Source organism: Corylus avellana, chromosome ca2, assembly GCF_901000735.1.
Source record: "Corylus avellana chromosome ca2, CavTom2PMs-1.0".
NCBI classification, from domain to species: Eukaryota; Viridiplantae; Streptophyta; class Magnoliopsida; order Fagales; family Betulaceae; genus Corylus; species Corylus avellana.
In genome coordinates this window covers 433,356-453,313 of record NC_081542.1, presented here as the reverse complement: position 1 = coordinate 453,313, position 19,958 = coordinate 433,356, and the positions used below count along the sequence as shown (strand labels likewise).

General features: G+C 36.2%; 2 protein-coding genes across 6 annotated transcripts; both read left to right on the top strand.

Annotated features, from left to right (window-relative positions):
* The first annotated feature begins 3,228 nt into the window (after positions 1-3,228).
* LOC132172688 (serine/threonine-protein kinase/endoribonuclease IRE1a-like) lies at positions 3,229-11,649 on the top strand. 3 transcript variants are annotated; one of them, XM_059584234.1, is made up of 7 exons: positions 3,229-3,670; positions 4,551-4,785; positions 5,778-7,312; positions 8,028-8,200; positions 8,560-8,806; positions 9,930-10,233; positions 11,378-11,649. In XM_059584234.1, exons 1-7 carry the CDS (start codon positions 3,522-3,524, stop codon positions 11,540-11,542), a joined length of 2,808 nt encoding a protein of 935 aa, XP_059440217.1. In that variant the 5' UTR covers positions 3,229-3,521; the 3' UTR covers positions 11,543-11,649. The 3 variants fall into 3 exon arrangements, with proteins under 3 accessions (XP_059440217.1, XP_059440218.1, XP_059440219.1); XM_059584235.1 differs by having other exon boundaries at positions 3,582-3,670; positions 4,643-4,785; XM_059584236.1 differs by having other exon boundaries at positions 3,582-3,670; positions 4,643-4,795.
* A 1,261-nt stretch (positions 11,650-12,910) lies between these two features.
* On the top strand, positions 12,911-17,260 carry LOC132172689 (glutamate receptor 3.6-like). 3 transcript variants are annotated; one of them, XM_059584237.1, is made up of 7 exons: positions 12,911-13,318; positions 13,426-13,707; positions 13,833-15,169; positions 15,354-15,631; positions 15,869-15,900; positions 16,008-16,414; positions 16,557-17,260. In XM_059584237.1, exons 2-7 carry the CDS (start codon positions 13,449-13,451, stop codon positions 16,989-16,991), a joined length of 2,748 nt encoding a protein of 915 aa, XP_059440220.1. In that variant the 5' UTR covers positions 12,911-13,318; positions 13,426-13,448; the 3' UTR covers positions 16,992-17,260. The 3 variants fall into 3 exon arrangements, with proteins under 3 accessions (XP_059440220.1, XP_059440221.1, XP_059440222.1); XM_059584238.1 differs by having other exon boundaries at positions 12,911-13,324; XM_059584239.1 differs by lacking the exon at positions 12,911-13,318 and having other exon boundaries at positions 13,626-13,707; positions 13,996-15,169.
* The last annotated feature ends 2,698 nt before the right edge of the window (positions 17,261-19,958 follow it).

Here is a 19,958-nt window from a genome sequence, read left to right as displayed (position 1 = left end):
CGATAAAGTAGGTCGACAGTCGATCAGTAAAGTCGGTTCGATTAAAAAACCTCTTCCACCTACCAAACTGAAAAATTCGAAACTAACAAAAAAAAATCATGCCGCCTATCGTCCTCCATCTAGTCGGTAATGGTCGGTGTCGGTCGAAAGTTGGTTAATTGGTAATTTGCTCAACCTTAGTCCCTAGGGCTGAGCACGGGTTGGATCGAGCCGGATATTGGGCATACTCGCTACTCAACCCACATGCTGCATGTCTTAAAATTTAGGGTTGCGACTCAGCAAAAATAAGCAATATCCGACGGGTTATAGGTAGTACGGGTAAGGTGGAGGCGAGGCGGATAAGAGAGAGAGAGAGATACCTGACGTGCATAATACTAAGACAGAGAGAGATGTTGAGTTTCTGGAGAAAATGGAAGGGAGTCTGAGAGAGGCAAGCGTGAGTGAGGGGCAACTTAGGCTAGGAAGTGAAATTAGGGTTTTTTTGTGTTAAGTGAGGCGGGGAGGGGCCGGGTACCCACAAGTCAAAAATATTTTTAACCTGCAACCCGCCCTGCCAGGGTTGGACAAAATTCAACCCGTTTCTACAAAAAAATAACCTTGAACCCAATCTGTGCGAGGCGGGTATTTGCTGACCCCTATGGCCCTATCCATCCCCAAGAATTGCACCTTCATTCAAATGAACGATCTGAATTGAATCGGGTCAATAATAATAGTAATAAGTTAACAGATATTTAAAATAGATTAATTAATTAAACTAACAACCGACAGGACCACCCTTTAGAAAATGAGTAATGCTATTTACGTTCTTCCTCCCACACTTTTTAGCATTACTTTTAAAATAATTATTTAATCAAAATTAAATAATAATTTTTAAAAATAGGGAAAACTTCAGTTTAACCTCCTCAATTTTCACGCGATTTGATAAACCCCCCAAAACCAAACTTTAAATGTTACATAATGTTTATACCCCTGACTTTTATATAAAATTTCAACTTTACCCTTAATTTCAAAGCCTTTTTTTTATTTAAAAAATACAAAAATCATTGATATTTTGGTCTTTTTTGGTATTTCTAAAGGCTAAAATTGACGGAATGGTCCACATTGAGAGCAATTAAAAGTTTAGGGGTCCAAATTGAGAGATTTGAAAGTTTAGGTGAGATTTATCAAATCACATGAAAGTTCAGATAGTTAAAATAAAGTTTTCCCTAAAAAATATATTAAAAAGTATGAAAGTAAAAATGTATGTAGAATTATTCATATCTAATTAACCACCCCCTACCTGAAGGGGTGGTTAGCCACCTCCTTAAAAGGCAAGGCGGTAGCCAACAACCCTTAGAGGGTGGTGGCGAAGGAAATAGTTGGACCACCTCCTCAGTCTTCAAGAATGGTCATGGAGGGCTCCCCCCAACCCTGGGACATAGGGATAAGTAGAACTTCCACCCCTTTATCTTTCATTTTGCACCAAATTATTGAACCATTCAACAAAGAAAACTCCCATATCACTTCCCTTCTCAAACAACTCTTTACATATGTTTATGATTCTAAAATGATCAGTCGAGATGTAATTAGAGCTCTACATAATTATTTATAAAGTCTAGCGTTACCTAATGAACTAACGTGAGACTTAACATTCATGAAATCTTTTATAATTCACTTACACTCACTTTATGTAGACTAATTATCTTCTCATATATGGGATTAAGGTGTTCAATCGCCCCAAAAAAAAAAAAAAAAAAAAAAGTGACTGACAATCATTGGTTTCTTTTTGATTTATTGACTTTAATTTTGATTTATTTGATGACGTGATTCAATCTAAATCATTCATTCCTGAATCTTTCGAAATCACAAGGGACCGTAATCCCCAAAACAGTGGCTCCTTGGCGTAGATTATGAGTTATAGTATTTGCACTTAGTAAATACATCATGTTTATGGATGTTCTTTGTAAACCTTGCTGCAATGGCCTATATATATCTGTCTAAAGGATAAATGTCTCTTCCAAATTAGAATGGAGGAAACATTTTTAATTCAATTTATTAAATTAATATTTATTTATAAAACATATAACTTTAAATAAAATTAACAAAGCATGGGACATATCAAATGTATCATGTTACAAAAACAATGGTCATTCAATAGAGTGAATTTTTTTAAAAATTGCTGTTATTGGAAGAAAACTTTCTCTAATTTTATTTTATTTTTTAATTTTTGGTTGATTGCACATTTTTATTTTTGCTCAGATAGGGTTCAAATTCTATCACAAATGGTACCCGACTTATGAGAAAATATCAATTTAATACCTCTGTTAGGTTCCGTCACACATGTCATCATATAAAAATATCACGTGTCATAAATAGTTAAAAATAACAAAATTAAACTTAAAAAATAAAAAAGAAATTGAAAATTTATGGGGTGGCCCGACCGGCCACCCTCATTTTGGTCATTGGAGTTAGCCGAACCACCTTTAGTGGCCAAAAATGGAGTGGCCGAAACCACCCCAAAAGACTTTGGCCACCCCTGAGGCTAACTTAGGGGTAGCCGAACCATCCCCAATGTCCTTAGAAAACTACCTCCAAACCGGCCATTGGGGATGGCCGAAGCCACCCCATACCGGCCATGGGGTGTGGCTGAGCCACCCCCAATGGCCAAAATGGGGGTGGTCGGCCAAAATTTTTTAATTTTTTTTAAGGGTCTAGTTTTTTAATTTTTAATTTTTAGGACACATGTAATTTATCTGTGATGACACGTGGCATTCTGTTAATTTGGGCTAATGAAACCTTACAGAAGTATTAAGTTGATCTTTTCCTGTAAATCAGGTATCATTTGAGATACGTGAGAAAAAATAAAAATGTGCAAACTTAAGTACTAAAAGTGTAATTAGCCTTTTTTTTTTTTTTTTTTTTTTTTTTAAAAAAAAAAACCAAAAAACTTTGTCCATAACTTTTATACACATCATGACATCAATGATTCAATATATTTGTCTGAAAACTTTTATCGCCTGAGTAATGCTATAAGTTTTTATAGAATTTTCATAGAGTCATTCAAAATGTGATATAATTTATTGACTTTTAATCTATTGATAATTTTAAAAGTTAATCACATTTTGGATGACTCTAAAAAAATTTATAGCACACTCTCTTGATGATAAGGCGACAAAAGAGTCGCTGCTACAACCCAAAATCCAAAATTAGACGTTAATGGAACCTTTCAACCTGACAACTATTTCCAACCATTATCATTGTTACGAGGTCAAGTCATTGATTGGAGGATGCGAAGTCTAAGACGGAACATAGGAAGAAGCTTGCAGGGTTACGGATTCGGAGATCCTAAAATTGCAGGGTCGGATAATGGGAAGAAGCTTGGAATCTTCGATTCTGTATCTTGCTGTTCTCCCATGACTTCCCAAAGCCTCAACCCTTCTTCTCCTTAGCTCCCACGGCTCCAACCTTCTCTCGCACTCCCGGACTCTCTTTCTTCAAACCCCACAACATCAATTTCCAATTTACCTCGTTTCGTTTCACAGATGAAACTCCAATTTGTTGATATATTATGCGTATTATTATTTATCGTAGTCTCGGTGTTTTCGAGCTCAGTAGGCGAGTTATCGCTTTGGAATCCGTATGGGGATGGCTTATCTCGAAGCCCAGGCCGATCTCTCTTGTCTCTCGCACCGTAAGTTCTTTATTTTATCCTATTTTTTGAATAATCTTTGAGGAATATGGTTTGGACCATGGTTTTGCTTAATTATGTTGAATGTGTCCCGCAATTACCGCACAAACTCTTTATATAGTAAGCTGATGCATAAAACAGGCCTGGGTTGAAATGACATGGCAGTAGGGTTTGGATAAAATGCTTGAATTGATATGTTGTAGTTCCAAATTGTAGTCTCTTTGGCTTCGAAAGCTTTTGATTAACTTATAGTCAGTCAATATCGTTTTTAGTTGGCCTTTCGTAGGTAATTGGGCCTGACTCTCAGAGAAACCACATTGATGGGGTTTTACTTACGATGTGTTGGGAAGTTTGGAGGGAGAATAGTTATCCATTTTCTTTTGTTTGGGTGTTTCAAACAATAAAAAGTATCCCCTTGTTTTGGTTGTAGGGAGCGAAGCAGAGGAGAGGTTAAGATATTATGTGGATTGACCATAGAATGAGACAACTGATAAGGGTTTGTTTAGACATTGTTGATATTTTAATAAATTGCTAGCGTGAAAAGGAAAATGTAGAAAATTCATTAAACAAGGTATCCTCTTCATTGAAATTTCGCCAATTTGAGGGAATTGAAAGGTGGAGCTTTGAGAGGGTATCGTGCCCTTTCAAATCCTTTCCCCTCCCAAAGGAAAAAAAAAAAAAAAAAAAAAAAATTCAAGCAGGGGCGAGTGTAACCCATCTACCCGCAACCTTTTCTCCTCTCCTCTCTCCCAATCCTAACATACTGTTAGGAATTGTCACCTGATATGTTCTTTGTAATTTGCACGTGTCATTATAATGAATCTTGGTAAATGAGTATTTAACTCTGTTACATTTCCTTGTCTTTGGTTTTCTTTGGGAGCAGTGAACATAGTACCGCACTGATTGCTGGCCTGGATGGGACAGTCCATTTGATGGAGAGTAATTCTAAGAGAGTTATCTGGTCTTTTGCATCAGGAACACCAATTTACACTTCGTATCAGGCTCCTTTCAGAGAAGATAATGATAAAGAAAATGCACCTGGACCAAATGGCAGATTCTTCTTAGATTGTGGAGATGACTGGAGCTTGTATATGCACACCGAGCACTTTGGTAGAAGGGTATGTCTTGGTATGTTTTCTGTGTTTGTTATATCAATGCCTTTCTGAGATGAAGGTCTTCTAATATGGGTCTATAGCTAAAGGTTCTGGATCCATATCTTCATGTTTGCAAACTTAGTCACATCTGCTTGCCAGTCTTCTCTAGTCTTTTACTTTCCTTAACCTTGATCTCTTGGTGAACACGAGTTCATCTCATAACATATCTGAAGGCATAAACCATCTACATAGCTATTCGAAGAAGATTTTTTGTTTTAGCATTTTTTGTTAGGTGTAGAAAAATTAATCTGTCCATATTAATGGATCCTTTGTCCTGTTAAAACTTTGCCTTTCCTTGACTAATGCCCCTTGAGACTTGACTAATGCCCCTTGAGACTCAGAACTTTGACGGATCCTAAGGCCAACTTCATTCTGAGAAGTTCTTAAGAGGCATTTATATCTTTTTTATGGTGCGAGGGAAGCAAATGACAGATGAATTATGAAGATCAGGCGGCTTTTGTGGCACAATGGGTTTAATTGATAAGTTGACTCTCCTCCTCGTCCTCCCCCTCCCCTTGTCACTTCCTCCCAGGCCCACCCATAAATAAAAAGTTTTGAGCATTTCATATTGACACATCACAAGTTGTGTTATTCCTTTGTTACAATTATTTTTTTCAATGGAAAATAAATTTATAAAAGTGTGTTTGGAGAAGAATTTGAGTTTGGTATTTATTCCAATGCATGTATTATTGCTTTGTTAGCACCTAAGGATTTTCTAGGCGCTTCATTGTGGCTTAACCTCTGTAGTTTCTTGACTTTGATAATCGCTAGAAACTGTCATGTACGTAGGTTTATTTTTCTTCTGATCAATTAATGCTTTTGGGCATTGCCTAAAAGATGTCCTTGTTATGAGTTCAGCTATTATGATACCAGGTTTGGTTATGTGTAAATACAGCTTTTAGCCATGATTACTTTCTTTGATATACCTTATTTTTGTTTTACTGTTGCTAATGCAGAAACTTTCAATGACTATTGATGAATTTTTCAAAAATACGCCATACATATCAGAGGATGGAGCTGTTACGCTTGGATCTAAGAAAACTACTGTGTTTGAGGTTGATCTTAGGACTGGAAAACTGATCCGCACTTATAGATTTGATTCTCCATCCACATTGCGGAGTGATGAAACTCAAAGTGTTTCATATTATAATACAGCTAATAAGGAGTTGGTAAAATCTGGTCCTAAGAACCCCGATATTGTTGATTTGCGACTACACATCACAAGGACAGATTATACATTGACGTCTTTTGCTCGAGACTCAGAAAAAACTTCATGGAATATGACAATTGCTGAAGTTGGGGCTTCTTTGCTATGTCTAGATGCTTCTAGTGGGGCTCCATTGAATTTTCCAGATAAGCCTGGTTCTGAAATTGGCATTGATTTTGCTATCCCTTTGTCATGTCACACAAGAGCCGCTGTTTTCCGCCATAGGAGTCATACTTTGCTAGAATCCTCTAGGTCTGAAAGAATACCTGGGGCTCATCTTGAAGATATGATGCTCCCAATGCCTCCTTCAGGTCTGATGATTCCTACACAACCCAAGGTTGATGAATTTGTAGATATTCAACATGAAAATGTTATGCTCCCGGCCCCTACTCCAAACTCTATGCTGCCTTTGCAACCAAAAACAAACATTCATCACAGAGATGATAGGGAAGCAATGCTTCCACTGCCTCCAATGGAGATTGACGATACCGGGATTGTGAATGTGCATGGCATTAAAATTTATCTTAAGCGCGTATTAAGCATGTTTTTTGAATGGTCAACATCATTGTCTATCATTGTGTTCGTGATCATTCTTGTTGTTGGCCTTGTTGTTAAAGGCTATGTTCGGGTGGTTAAAGAACAAGCTTTGTTGAATGAGCGGCCCCATGATTCTAGCTCAAAAACTGCATCTTCCAAGAGGAAGAAAAATAGAAAATCGGGAAAGCAGGATAGTGTTGAGACAAAGGATAAGCATGTTTCATCTGAAATTGGAGATGTATTTTCACATATTGATGGTGAAAATAAAATATCGTTGCACCTTGATAAGCTTCTAGATGGTAGCTCTGATGGACGTAGGATAGGTAAACTATTCGTATCAAACACAGAAATTGCTAAGGGAAGCAATGGTACCATTGTCCTCGAGGGAATCTATGAAGGTCGACCAGTTGCTGTGAAACGTCTTGTCCAAGCTCATAATGATGTGGCTTTTAAAGAAATTCAGAATCTTATTGCATCTGACCGGCATCCAAACATTGTTAGATGGTATGGAGTAGAGTATGATCAAGATTTTGTCTATCTCTCTCTAGAGCGTTGTACTTGCAGCTTGGACGATTTGATCCTGATTTCTTTAGATTGTTCACAATACCTAATGTTCAAAAAGGACCAAGCTATGAGAGGTATGGTCGAGTATAAAGCCCACTTGGAATCAATGAAGGATATTATGCCCGGTCTTAATTTGTGGAAAGCAAATGGCTATCCGTCACCTTTATTATTAAAGATTATGAGGTTGGTTAGAAGTCTCATTGATGATATAACATTTCACATTAAGAGATTGTTAACATGTCTTGCTTTCTATGAAACCTTTTTATTGTTTCTATGATAATATGCATTGATTTATCCAAACTATTAAACCACCACTTATCCCAAAAGCTTAAGTTGATAGAAATAGTTGAATTTATTCATTTAATTAATACTTTAACACTCCATTGTCACATGTGGACCAAACAATACGTGGACTATTTTAATTGAAATATGGGGTAAATAATGGAGACAATGTTTGAATTTAGAACCTTTGCTATAATACCATGTTGTAAGGTTTGCATGAGAAGAAAATAGAGAAATAGGAGGCTATGTTTTCTACGTAGCCTCTCTCACCTAAACCCACTCATATACACACATATACACACAAATATACAAACATACATTTTTAGAAAAAGACATGATATTCCTTGAGCCCCATAAGTCTTCTGAATTGCCCCTACTCAATGTCGTAGGTCTTCTGAACTGCCCATAAGTTTACTGACTAGGTGGATGAAGCATATTTTATTTGATATTTGCTTTTAATGCTTTAAATGTGGCTTTTGGGCTTGTATAGATTCGTGTGAATACAACTGGAGGCTAAATACTCTTGTTCAGTTTTAAAGTTCGGTAGATGTTCATATCACATTGTTCAGATTTGATTAGCATCTTCATAACCCTCAATCTTTAATTTGTGTCACAGGGATATGGTTTCCGGGCTGGTGCATTTGCATGAATTGGGAATAATTCATCGGGACTTAAAGCCTCCAAATGTGTTGATAATCAAGGAAAGTTCTGTATGTGCAAAGCTTTCTGACATGGGCATTAGCAAGCGCCTTGTTGAGAATATGTCTTCCTTGGGTCATCATGCTACTGGCAAGTACTCTTACCTAGTTATTCTGTCAATGGTGTCAATGGTTTGCACCCTTCATGTACAAGTTACAACATTGATTACATGCAGTGCTAATGGGAGCCATTATGTGATGAGTTTTCTAAAAATATCCATGGTTTGACCGTTCCCATTGGATGACCTTTCCATCTGGTGATTAAGACCTCGTTTGTAGGATCCAAGTTGTGATAATTGCTAGAATGTTTATGATGGAACTAGATGATCTAGGAGCAGTGTGTCACGAACTCTCTTAATGTGCATTGTACATCGTTATATCTTAATATCTATCCATGAAATCTTAACAATTATTCAAATTATTAGCTTAATATTTAATGACTTATTGCAGGTTGTGGTAGTTCTGGTTGGCAAGCACCAGAACAACTTCTTCATGGGCGCCAAACCCGTGCTGTAGATTTATTTAGTTTAGGCTGTGTCATTTTTTTCTGCATCACTGGAGGTAGACATCCATTTGGCAATCATCTTGAACGTGATATCAACATTGTGAAGAACCAAATGGACCTCTTTTTGGTTGAACATATCCCTGAAGCTCTGGATCTTATTTATCGTTTATTAAACCCTGACCCTGAATTAAGGTTTGAGTATTACTTTTCTTCAAATAGGAAATATTTTCCTTTTGATAGTTAATAATGGTTTTCTTGCATACTACGGATGTTTAGCCTGTTATCTTGAATAATTTTTAATCATTCTAGCTTACGTTATTCTATGATGAGTGGTTGTTCTGTAGGTGGAGAATACCTTTTGACTAAAACTACTGCTCATCGAATAAGGCAGCACCTAGACTCCCCATTAAAATCGAAGAGTTCATTTTGTTTCCCATAGCAATTGAAGGAACAAAACCAGAACCAACCTAGCTGCTACGAGGAATGCTTCTATGCATTCTCTAGACCATCTCCAGACCATCTCTCCTCTTAAATTTTTTTATTTTTTTATTTTTTTATTTTGAAAAAATCAAGATGCACTTGGAAGAGATGGTGGGGAGATGGTATTGAGAATGAAAAGAAGAATTTCTCTAGCTGCTACCAACTATTTCTGGTGAAGTTTATTGGTCGTATGGACACATTATTTGGTAAAGGGGTTGGCTTAGATACTGTTCATCACTATTTTCCAAAAAAATCAACATTAAAACATTTTAACTTTTTTACTTTTTATATCACATCATTCACTTTTTATTATTATTCAAATAAAAAAATCACTACAAAACAAATTTTTTTTCACTTTTTCATACCATTTTTTCACTTTTTTATACAAAATATTTTTACTTTTTTTTCACATCAATCTACATCAACTACAGTGTCTAGGCCAACCCATTTACCAAACACCACCTATGATTGGACTTGACCTCTAGTCAACCTTTTTTAATTTCATTCCAAATTTTCTGAAGGCCTTCTGGTAGCAGGACAATCCAACCATGAATTCATTCCTTTGACTTTATTGATATTCAAAACAATCAAATGGCGTTTTTTTATGGTTCCATTTACAAATAGCCTAAGTTGTTTTCATAGCTTTGAGAGAAAGTTATTGTCTTGTATGTAATATGCAACACAACGAATCAGTCAATAGTTGACTATTGCATTTGGTCATTGTTACTTACGTATAGTGAACTTTTATTCTTATATGAGCTTTACTGCAATTCCAGTTATACATATTTTCTTTTTGTGATATACTCAGATATAAGTTCTTCTAATTTGCTCTCAGGCCAAAGGCATCGGAGGTGTTGCACCATCCTCTGTTCTGGAGTTCTGAGATGAGACTCGCATTTCTTCGGGACACTAGTGACAGGGTAGAATTGGAGGATAGGGAGACTCATTCTAATCTCTTGCAAGCATTAGAAAGAATTGGAGTGGTGGCATTAGGTGGGAAATGGGATGAAAAGATGGAAACTGCATTTATCACTAACATTGGTCGTTATAGGCGGTATAAATTTGATAGTGTCCGAGACTTATTGCGTGTCATGCGAAACAAGTTGAACCATTATGGAGAGCTCCCTAAAGAAATTCAGGTTTGTTTCTCAAACTGAAAATTGTACATTAATTTGTTGGTTTTTTTGGGACAGTGAGTTACATTGAGCCTATCGGCTTTGCATATAGCTGCTTATTTTGATGAGATCTAATCCATATATGAAATGGGTCGGGAAGTTCAATCCTGCCTCTTTGAGGCAACAATCAAGCTAAAACCCTAAATCCTACATATACACACATACTTGCACACAAATACTCGTATATAGTAGCATGATCACTTATTGGATGGTGCTACAATGATATTATTACGAGATGGTTGCTTTATGAATGATGACTTAATTTTTAAAAGAAAAAGTTTATGAAATGGTAGAATTATGGTCTTTATCCTGAATTTGGTCTGTTTATGAGTGAATTTGTATTGGTAAACCCAAACCTAAACCGAAACTGAAACATTTTCCTTAAATAGGTCAAGAGACTAACTATTATTCTTTGTAGGATTGGACAGTTTGATAATCCATTTTGAAACGACTATTGTTAGCCCTGGTTACTTAGACTGAAAAATATTCGATTTATATTTTAAAAACTTTTGGACAGTTCTTGAATTGTAAAACTAGTTTTAATCTAGATCTCCTTCATGCAATTTTCAAATGCATAACCGTACTTTCATCTGGTATTGTTAGGCTATTTGGCCCTACTAAGAAATGCTTTAGGTACTTAAATTGGTTAATATTAGTCTTATTATCATCTAAACTTCTGTATCGATTGTGAATTGTAAGATTAGTTTTAAATTAGATCTCCTTGATGCAATCATGTTACCCTGTTTTTGATCCATGTTCTCAAGTGTTCTAGTTGGACCCTACAGAAATCAATCATTGAAGTCTCTGTTTTCTTCTTCTTATTCCTTTTTTTTTTTTTTTTTTTTCTTCTTCTAAAGATAACTTATTTGTGTTAAAAATAAAATAGATAAATTATATCCCACTCTGATAGCTTAAGGCTTCTAGAGCATTGAATTATAAAAACTAGGCTGCTACTCCAATCAAGAAGTTTATTTTCCATTTGTGACATATCGGTGTGATAGTACAATCTGGATATCTTCAGGCCATTTAATTTGATTATTTTAGGTAAATCTTTTTTTGGTACACCTGTAGCTGATATTAATTTTTCTGTTTTTGGCGGATATTTTAGGAGCTTGTAGGACCAGTTCCTGAAGGATATGATAACTACTTTGCAAGTCGATTTCCAAAACTTCTAATCCAAGTATACAAAGTTATTTACAGATACTGCAGGGAAGAGGAATGCTTTCAGAAGTATTTCAAAACCAATGTTGAATGCCTCTTTGGCCTCTTCTAATTGCTTAATTAAGAACTACTTGTGGCTGCAGTTAGTATCTCAATATTGGTGTATGTTATTGAAACAGGTTGTTTATAAATGTAAATGGAGTGGTTAAAAAAAACTTAAGTAAATGGAGTGGTAATATAATAATGTAAAAAATTTCTTTCAATCAACTTTAATAAATGTGTTGTGCCATTAGGCCTTGAAATTAGGTGCTACATACGAATGGAACATTCGTTTTGTTTTATTGTTCTTTTTAATTTCTTTCAATATCAATTGTATTGATATTCTTGTGACCTTGAATATTCATTGAGCAGTCCTCATGAATATCCAACAAAAATTGAAATCCCAAGGGTAACTGTAGTATCAAGAAAATATATTTCCAAATACTGAAAATCTCAATGATGTTAATTTAGATATCATAAATGGTGACAATTAATGATTGAAATGCGAGGGAGTATATATACATAATTTGAGTGGCCTTGATGCATTATTGGGGAGTCAATAATGCAATGCAGTGTTAGTGCATTACGTACCCAGGCGGGGCAGGAGTGGAGCATATGTATTGAAAAAGACTAAACAAATTAAGTAAAAATATAAAGAAGCCCAATTAAGTACTGGTTATAATTTCAGATAGTGCTAGTACGTACGTGGCATTTATTTGGATGAAATGTGTAGTATGTATCCATCAAGCCTTATGTCGCTCATGGCCTTATGCATACAACTTCCCACTCCATCTAGCTAGCACTTTGTCCGTCTGATGTAACCTTGTCGATATCATGTTTGTATTACTTTGTCTTTCACCATAAAGACCTGTTATGTCACAACAAATTGAATTATTCTACTTCATTATATGAACCCAATTTTGATTGTAAGTGGGGGCTGCTACAAGCCACAAACACCTCATCTTCACACTTCAATGACCCGTGTCCCCGGATGTTGACGACTCCACCTGATTGCCATTAACATTAACACACAACAACATTAACATTCAACTTCCCATTTTGTAAAGAACGTAGTTCTTTTTTAGGGGTACGGTAATTGTTTCTTGCGACATGTTAATATATGCTTGAAAGAGTTAAGTCTTTTAAGTTTCATTCATTTCCTTCATGGCTTTATGTATAAATATACATATACACATAAAAAATACACATACACGTATTTGTATGTGCATGTCTGTTTAAGAGTCCTAACCTTGAAAGATCCACAAGGTTCCATTTCCCTCTCGAGTATCAGCCTAGCTTATGTACTTCATGCATGCTGCCCAACTCCCCTAGCTAGCCTGTCCATACACTACATATCTTCTTCCATATATAGCCTTTGATTTTCCTTTTTAATCTTTTTTTAAATTATATTTTAGGTTGTACGTTGTAAATGTAACGGTGATCATTATGTTGTGCCTCCACAAGTGTAATAACATTGATAAGAAAAATCCATGTGAGCCTTTTGCAACTTCAACAACACACTAAAGTCTAAAGGGCCCTCGTGACACTATTGTTTGGTGTTCGTTATAATTCAAAATTAAAAGTACCATTTAATATTTTCACCTAATAATCTCACACTTGCATTTAATACATCTTCATCTCCTTCTCTAATGTTTACTTTTTTCTTTCATATATCTTCAATTCATCTTCAAACTTAACCGCTCCTGCCTCCTGGCATCTTCTCTCTTTAGATTCTTGTGACAGCTAGCCGCAGAGAAAATCTGAGGGAGGTCCTGAAATCAATTCAGTTCGATCCACTATTCCATCTGAGCGATCAAGAAGACCAACCCCGGAGGTTTCATTGGCACTGGTACGGGTACGGGTGCAACACCATTGTGATGTAGCCAAAAACTAACAGAATATGTTTTGTCTTATTTTCATGGTTTATGACTGATAGGTTGTTTGGTGTCTTGATAGTGGAAAACGGCCGGCCGGCCACCATGAATATGTTTTGGCTTCTGCTGCTGATTTTCTGCTATGTTGGCACTGCTGCGGGTGTCCGTGTTTCTACAAGACCGAGTGTTGTTAATATTGGCGCTATTTTGTCTTTCAATTCTTCCATTGGGAAAGTTGCAAAAGTTGCAATAGAAGCTGCTGTCGAAGATGTGAACTCAAATCCAGCAGTTCTAAAAGGAACTAAACTCAAACTTGCCATGCAAGATACAAAACAATCTAGCGGGTTTCTGGGAATCGTTGAAGGTACATCCTCTTAAACATCTCTTGTTAATTTGTTCATTCACAATTTTCTCATTGCTTCCTTTAATTAGACAAGTACTCGTAGAATATCATACAGATTATACGACTTCTCATTCTTCTTTTAACAGCTTTGCGGTTTATGGAGAATGATACAGTGGCCATAATTGGTCCCCAACAATCAGTTATGGCCCATGTAATTTCACATATTGCGAATGAGCTCCAAGTCCCTCTCTTATCATTTGCAGCCACAGACCCCACCTTGAATTCACTCCAATTCCCTTATTTTGTTAGGACAACACAAAGTGACCTCTTTCAGATGTCTGCGATAGCAGAAATTATAAGCTACTACGAATGGCGAGATGTAATAGCAATCTATATTGATGATGATCATGGCAGAAATGGGATTGCTGCATTAGGTGACCAACTCGCCGAGAAACGTTGTAAAATCTCGTACAAAGCACCTATGAGCCCCAAAGTAAGCCGGAATGAAATCTCCGATACACTGCTTAAGGTGTTGTTGAAGGAGTCAAGGATAATTATCCTCCACATATATGCTACTTGGGGTTTAGAGGTAGTTGATGTGGCACAAAAGATGGGGATGATGAAAAGTGGATACGTGTGGATAGCTACTGATTGGCTCTCTACTATACTTGACACAGAAACTTCCCTCTCTCCAGCAGCAACAGATAGTATTCAAGGTGTTCTTACATTGCGTATGCACACTTTGGATTCAGAACTCAAGAGAAAATTTGTTTCGAGATGGAGCAACTTGACAGGCGGGCTTTTCGGACTAAATACTTACGGTTTGTATGCCTACGACACTGTTTGGCTTCTCGCTCAAGCACTTGAGGCATTTTTAAACCAGGGGAGAAATATTTCATTTTCAAATGATCTAGGATTAACTGAGTTTCATGGGGGGAACTTGCATTTTGATAATTTGAGCATCTTTGATGGGGGTAACATGTTGCTTAGTGGAATTTTAGAGACGAAAATAAGTGGTGTAAGTGGCCCAATCAAGTTCACTTCCGATGGGGACCTCATTTACAATGCATATGAAGTCATCAATGTCATTGGCACTGCTGGGATAAGGAGAATTGGTTATTGGTCTAATTCTTCTGGCTTGTCAACTGTGCCTCCAGAAGAGTTCAACGGACAAATAAATCGTTCCCTTTCAAATCAACAACTATATGGTGTAATCTGGCCAGGGCAAACAACTGAAAAGCCTCGCGGGTGGGCATTCTCAAGCAACGAAAAGCAATTGCGGGTTGGAGTCCCAGTCCGAATTAGTTTTCATGAATTTGCTTCCCTAGTATACGGCTCTGATGTCTTTCATGGTTATTGCATTGATGTATTTAATGCTGCAGTGGCATTATTACCATATGCACTCCCGTATAAGTTCATTCCATTTGGAGATGGACATAGAGTTCCCATATACGATGATCTTTTGCAGAAGATCACAACAAACGTAAGTTAATGTGATTTGGGCATGTTTTCATTTTTTGGTTGAAAAAAAAGTTCTGATGCAAGATAAAAGTGAAAACAGTTTTTGTCTTGTGTTTGACGTTTTTTTGATAATGCATTTTATCAACTTAAGTATTTAATTAATATACTTTATATTCCTAATTCACCGGATTTCTACTTCCATATAGGAATTTGATGCTGTGGTTGGTGACGTTACAATTACCACCAACCGGACAAAGATGGTGGATTTTACACAACCATATATCGAGTCCGGTCTCGTCGTAGTGGCCCCAGTTCGAAAGCTCAACTCTAGTGCTTGGGCGTTTTTGAGACCATTTAACCCAATGATGTGGTTTGTCACATGTTTATTTTTTCTTGCTGTGGGAGTAATTATTTGGATTTTGGAGCGCAGGACAAATGATGATTTTCAGGGCATTCCTAGAAAACAGTTTGCCACCATCGTTTGGTGAGCCCCTTAACAAATACTATGCTTTCTTAGGACATTTTAAGTTAAAATATTAAATAAATGATTAAATTTATCATTTTAAATCCGTTTAATTTTTTGGGATAAATTGTGATTTAATTAACATCTTAAATACCTTCTCTTCGTGGAGAGCTAAGAAAGTTAACTTTATGTTGTGTAGATTCTTAAATCTTGATCTCAATCGTGGCCTAATTGCCAATTTCGTGCTTTACTTTGCAGGTTTAGCTTTTCAACTTTGTTTACTGCTCACAGTAAGTAGTAGTAAAATGCACTAGCTTAATCAGTGTTCATTAGCTATTCCTCACATGCAGGCACAAAAGGTCTTATATGCAGCTCCTTACTTTCCTGTTTTATGTAGGAGAAAAGATTGACAGTGCTCTTGGTCGCTTTGTGCTTCTAATATGGCTTTTTGTAGTTCTAATACTCAATTCGAGTTATACAGCAAGTTTGACCTCAATCCTCACGGTCGAAAAGCTTTCTTACTCTGTCAAAGGGATTGAAAGTTTAATAATAAGTGATGATCCCATTGGTTACCAGAGTGGTTCATTTACTGAAAATTATTTAATCGAGGAGCTCAACATAGATAAGTCCAGACTTGTTCCTCTTGACTCGGCAGAAGATTTTGAGAAAGCCTTGATCAATGGCCCCAACAAGGGTGGTGTTGCTGCGGTGGTTGACAAGCGAGCATATATGGAGCTCTTCCTCTCCAGCAGATGTGAATTTGGTATAGTAGGTCAAGAGTTCACCAAAATGGGATGGGGTTTTGTAAGTATCGAATTTATACCAAACATGTCATATTGTCGAATCAATTCGATCTCAATTTTTACTTGTTTTTGAAAACTTGAACACGGTTTTTGTGTTGGAAAGGAGAAAAATAACTTTTGTCCTACATTTTCTGATTGATTAGGCTTTTCCGCGAGAGTCACCCCTAGCAATTGACATGTCGACTGCAATCTTAAAGCTGTCAGAGAGTGGAGAATTACAGAAGATTCATGACAAGTGGCTTTCAAGACAAGCTTGCAGCTCAGAAGGTGCAAAGGAAGACGTAGATCGCCTTTCGCTTAAAAGTTTCTGGGGGCTCTTTTTACTATGTGGATCAGCTTGCTTTATAGCTTTGCTTTGCTATCTTATTAAGATGGTTTACCAGTACATGGGGCATTCTTGCCGGAGTTCACAATCATTTGTCTCATTTGTTAAAGAAAAGGAAAACAAAGTTGTGGAAGAGGCAGACAAAAGCAGATCAAATAGAAAGCGAAGGAAGAAGATATCAGGTGGAAGAAGATTCGATGAAGATGAATCTGTAAATGTTTCAAATGTTGGTACGTGTTTATGTTGGCGATGAAGCATATATATATAGTTAGTTCGAGATGTGATGGACCTCGCAACTTTCCTGTAATATTGAACTAAGGACAGCCTAGTACCAAAGAATTAGTATCAGTTAGTTACTTCAGGGAGCTAGCTTTAGTCAAGTCTTTTCTGTTAAATATTGGGCTAGGTGCAATTGTAACGGTGATTATGTTGGGCCTCAACATGTGTAATAACAAGCCTACAAGGATATGCCCATTTACAATAGCAGTTGTCGTTCAATACATGAGTAATTTTATTCATCACTGTCATTTGTTTCTTATCCCCCCAAGTTTATGTGGTATGGTGTCTCAACTAAAAAAACTAATCTTTATACACTAAATGTTAATGTTATGATAGACCACACCACATATAAACTTCTTTGAGAAACAGGAAATGGATAGAGAGATGATGTATATCATTACAATCAATACATTGGTATATACCAAATCCTAAATTGAGAGTGCAGATTGCAAAGAAAAAAGAAAAGCGAAGCATGAGGGATTTCACCGGGCTCTGGCCAATTAAGGTTTCTCCTACACTCAAGTGAATATTGACGGGAGAGAGAAGAGAGCTTAAATAATTCACAATTATTTAATTGTAATATAATATTTGAAACGAATGTAGAAAAATGATGCGGAGCATATTTAGGAAAGGTCGACTAATTGATATGTCTCTGATCTCTCCTCGGGGGCAATTTAATACCTTAAGAATTAGAGTTCGTTCATAGGTTGAGTTTGTTTTTGTCGGGAGTTATGTTGGTGCAAGTTGTCACATTGTAAATATACACATATTTTTATTTTACACATCATTAAATTATTAAATTCTAATAAACAGTGATAAATACTAGCCAAAACTTATAATTCGAGATTTTTTTTTTTTTTTGAGAACTAATTCGAGAATAAAATTGACCGAGTTGTACGTAATTAATTGCTTCTTTTCTTTAATATTGTTTTGAATTTGATGAATAAATTCTTTGTTTTAATATAGTTTTCATATGCTAATTAAGCATATGAGTTTCAAATTAGGCAATAGCTAATATCGGATTGATGTAAAATTTTAATAAATATTTAAAGATTTACCTTAAAAAGAATAAAAATGATTAAATTCATCAATAAATCTAATGATGTGTATGGTGAAAGAGACTACATCATAAAGATTTAGGAAGATTGAGGACCAAGTCTAAGCCCAACCTCACCCAATTATAAATCAATTTAATCTTCAAATTAATGTCTGATTAACGATAAAGTCATGAACTTTGAGCACAACTAGGACATGATCAACCCAGACGACCTGGCTCTTCCAATTTTTTAAAGCTTGGACGGTGGGAGATAGGACAGGACAGGATATAGTCCTAGTTCAACCCAGGAGACTTGGCTCTTCCAATTTTTTAAAGCTTGGACGGTGGGAGATAGGACAGGACAGGATATATATATATATATATATATATATATATATATATATATATAAAGCACTAATTCCATTAAAAACATTAACTTCATAATTCATTGGTTGGTTTGCATGCCATCATATTTTAGATATTATGAAAGAAAAAAAAAAATGCAGATTCTTAAAAGAAAAAGAAAAAGAAAGAGAGAATGACAGTTTTTCTCTTAATTGAATTAAGAATATATTATTATTATTATTTTTTAAATTTAGTCTATTAAAAATGCATCTCCCCAAGCTGCCTGTTGCATAATTTGCAGCCATCTCTAAAACTCGCAGACTCTAGTCTCTAGATCTTTTCCCCATCCCCCTCCTCTGTTTAAATTTCCAAAGATGCCAGAGCTACGTTCCATTATTACTATTATGTTATGCGTATTGGCTTTCAAAATGTCTCCCATTGGGGGTTTTGATGCAGTGATTATTAGTCTCGTGCGTCGCATCGCCGAACCAATTAATGTGTATATGGATTTACTTGATTTGCTTACTCAACTGCTAGCTCGCATAAGAAGCGCACACAGTCCTCTAGCATTCTTCATTATTTTCCTCATCATATTTTGCCTTCTCCTCTGCTCTTCCCAGGGAAGTTCCACCTCCCGCCAGAATTCAGCGTCGAGCCAGAGTTCCACGTTCCGCCGGGGTTCCACCTCCAGCCGGGGTTCCACCCCTAGCCAGAGTTCAACGTCGAGCCCGAGTTCCACCTCCAGCCGGATTTCAACGTCGCGCCAGAGTTCCACCAATGATTCGTCGATCTGGAGTGCCCATAGTGGTTGGGGGAGAAGATAGAATCTGCATTTATCGCTATTGATTGAAGCAATGTCAACTCTCCAAATTATCAAAAATTTTGTAATGTATTTCAAAAGACAAAATACCATTAATAAAAAATATATTAAAAAAAAAAAGAAACTTCACTTACCCCCTATACTTTCGCGCTTTTTGCATACACTTTTTTATTGTTCAAAATCTCTCACTTTAATGTATCCAACTTTCGTTTCCTTTCACTTTGCTCATTCTGTTAGGATTTTCTGTTAAATCCTAACGGAAAGAGTGAAAAATTACAATCGTGCCCTTATTTTTTATTAAAAATAATTTTTTTTTAAAAAACATTTAGGGGTAGAAAGGTCTTTTACGCTGCAAAAGCTAACGGTAGGGGGTATTTGAAAGGAAACGAAAGTTTGATACACAAAAGTGAGAGGTTTTGAATAATGGGGGAGTGTCTGCAAAAAATCCAAAAGTATAGAGGGGGTAAAGCTTTGTTTGGTAATGGGGATGGGGTTGGCCCAAACACTGTTCATCATCATTTCCCAAAAAAATCAACATCAAAACATTTTAACTTTTTCATTTTTAATATCAAATCATTCATTTTTTATTATTATTCAAATAAAAAAATCACTACAAAACAAAACTTTTTCACTTTTCCATACCACTTTTTCATTTTTTTTATACCAAACATTCTTATTTTTTTTCACATCAATCTACATCAATTACAGTGTTTAGGCCATTCCATTTGCCAAACACCCCC

Coding starts and splice junctions, on each gene's coding strand:
- LOC132172688 (XM_059584234.1), top strand. CDS start 3,522: ATGAAACTCCAATTTGTTGATATATTATGCGTATTATTATTTATCGTA. Junction 4,786..5,777: donor CCGAGCACTTTGGTAGAAGG/GTATGTCTTGGT, acceptor TTGCTAATGCAG/AAACTTTCAATGACTATTGA. Junction 8,201..8,559: donor CTTGGGTCATCATGCTACTG/GCAAGTACTCTT, acceptor GACTTATTGCAG/GTTGTGGTAGTTCTGGTTGG.
- LOC132172689 (XM_059584237.1), top strand. CDS start 13,449: ATGAATATGTTTTGGCTTCTGCTGCTGATTTTCTGCTATGTTGGCACT. Junction 13,708..13,832: donor GTTTCTGGGAATCGTTGAAG/GTACATCCTCTT, acceptor TTCTTTTAACAG/CTTTGCGGTTTATGGAGAAT. Junction 16,415..16,556: donor CCAAAATGGGATGGGGTTTT/GTAAGTATCGAA, acceptor CTGATTGATTAG/GCTTTTCCGCGAGAGTCACC.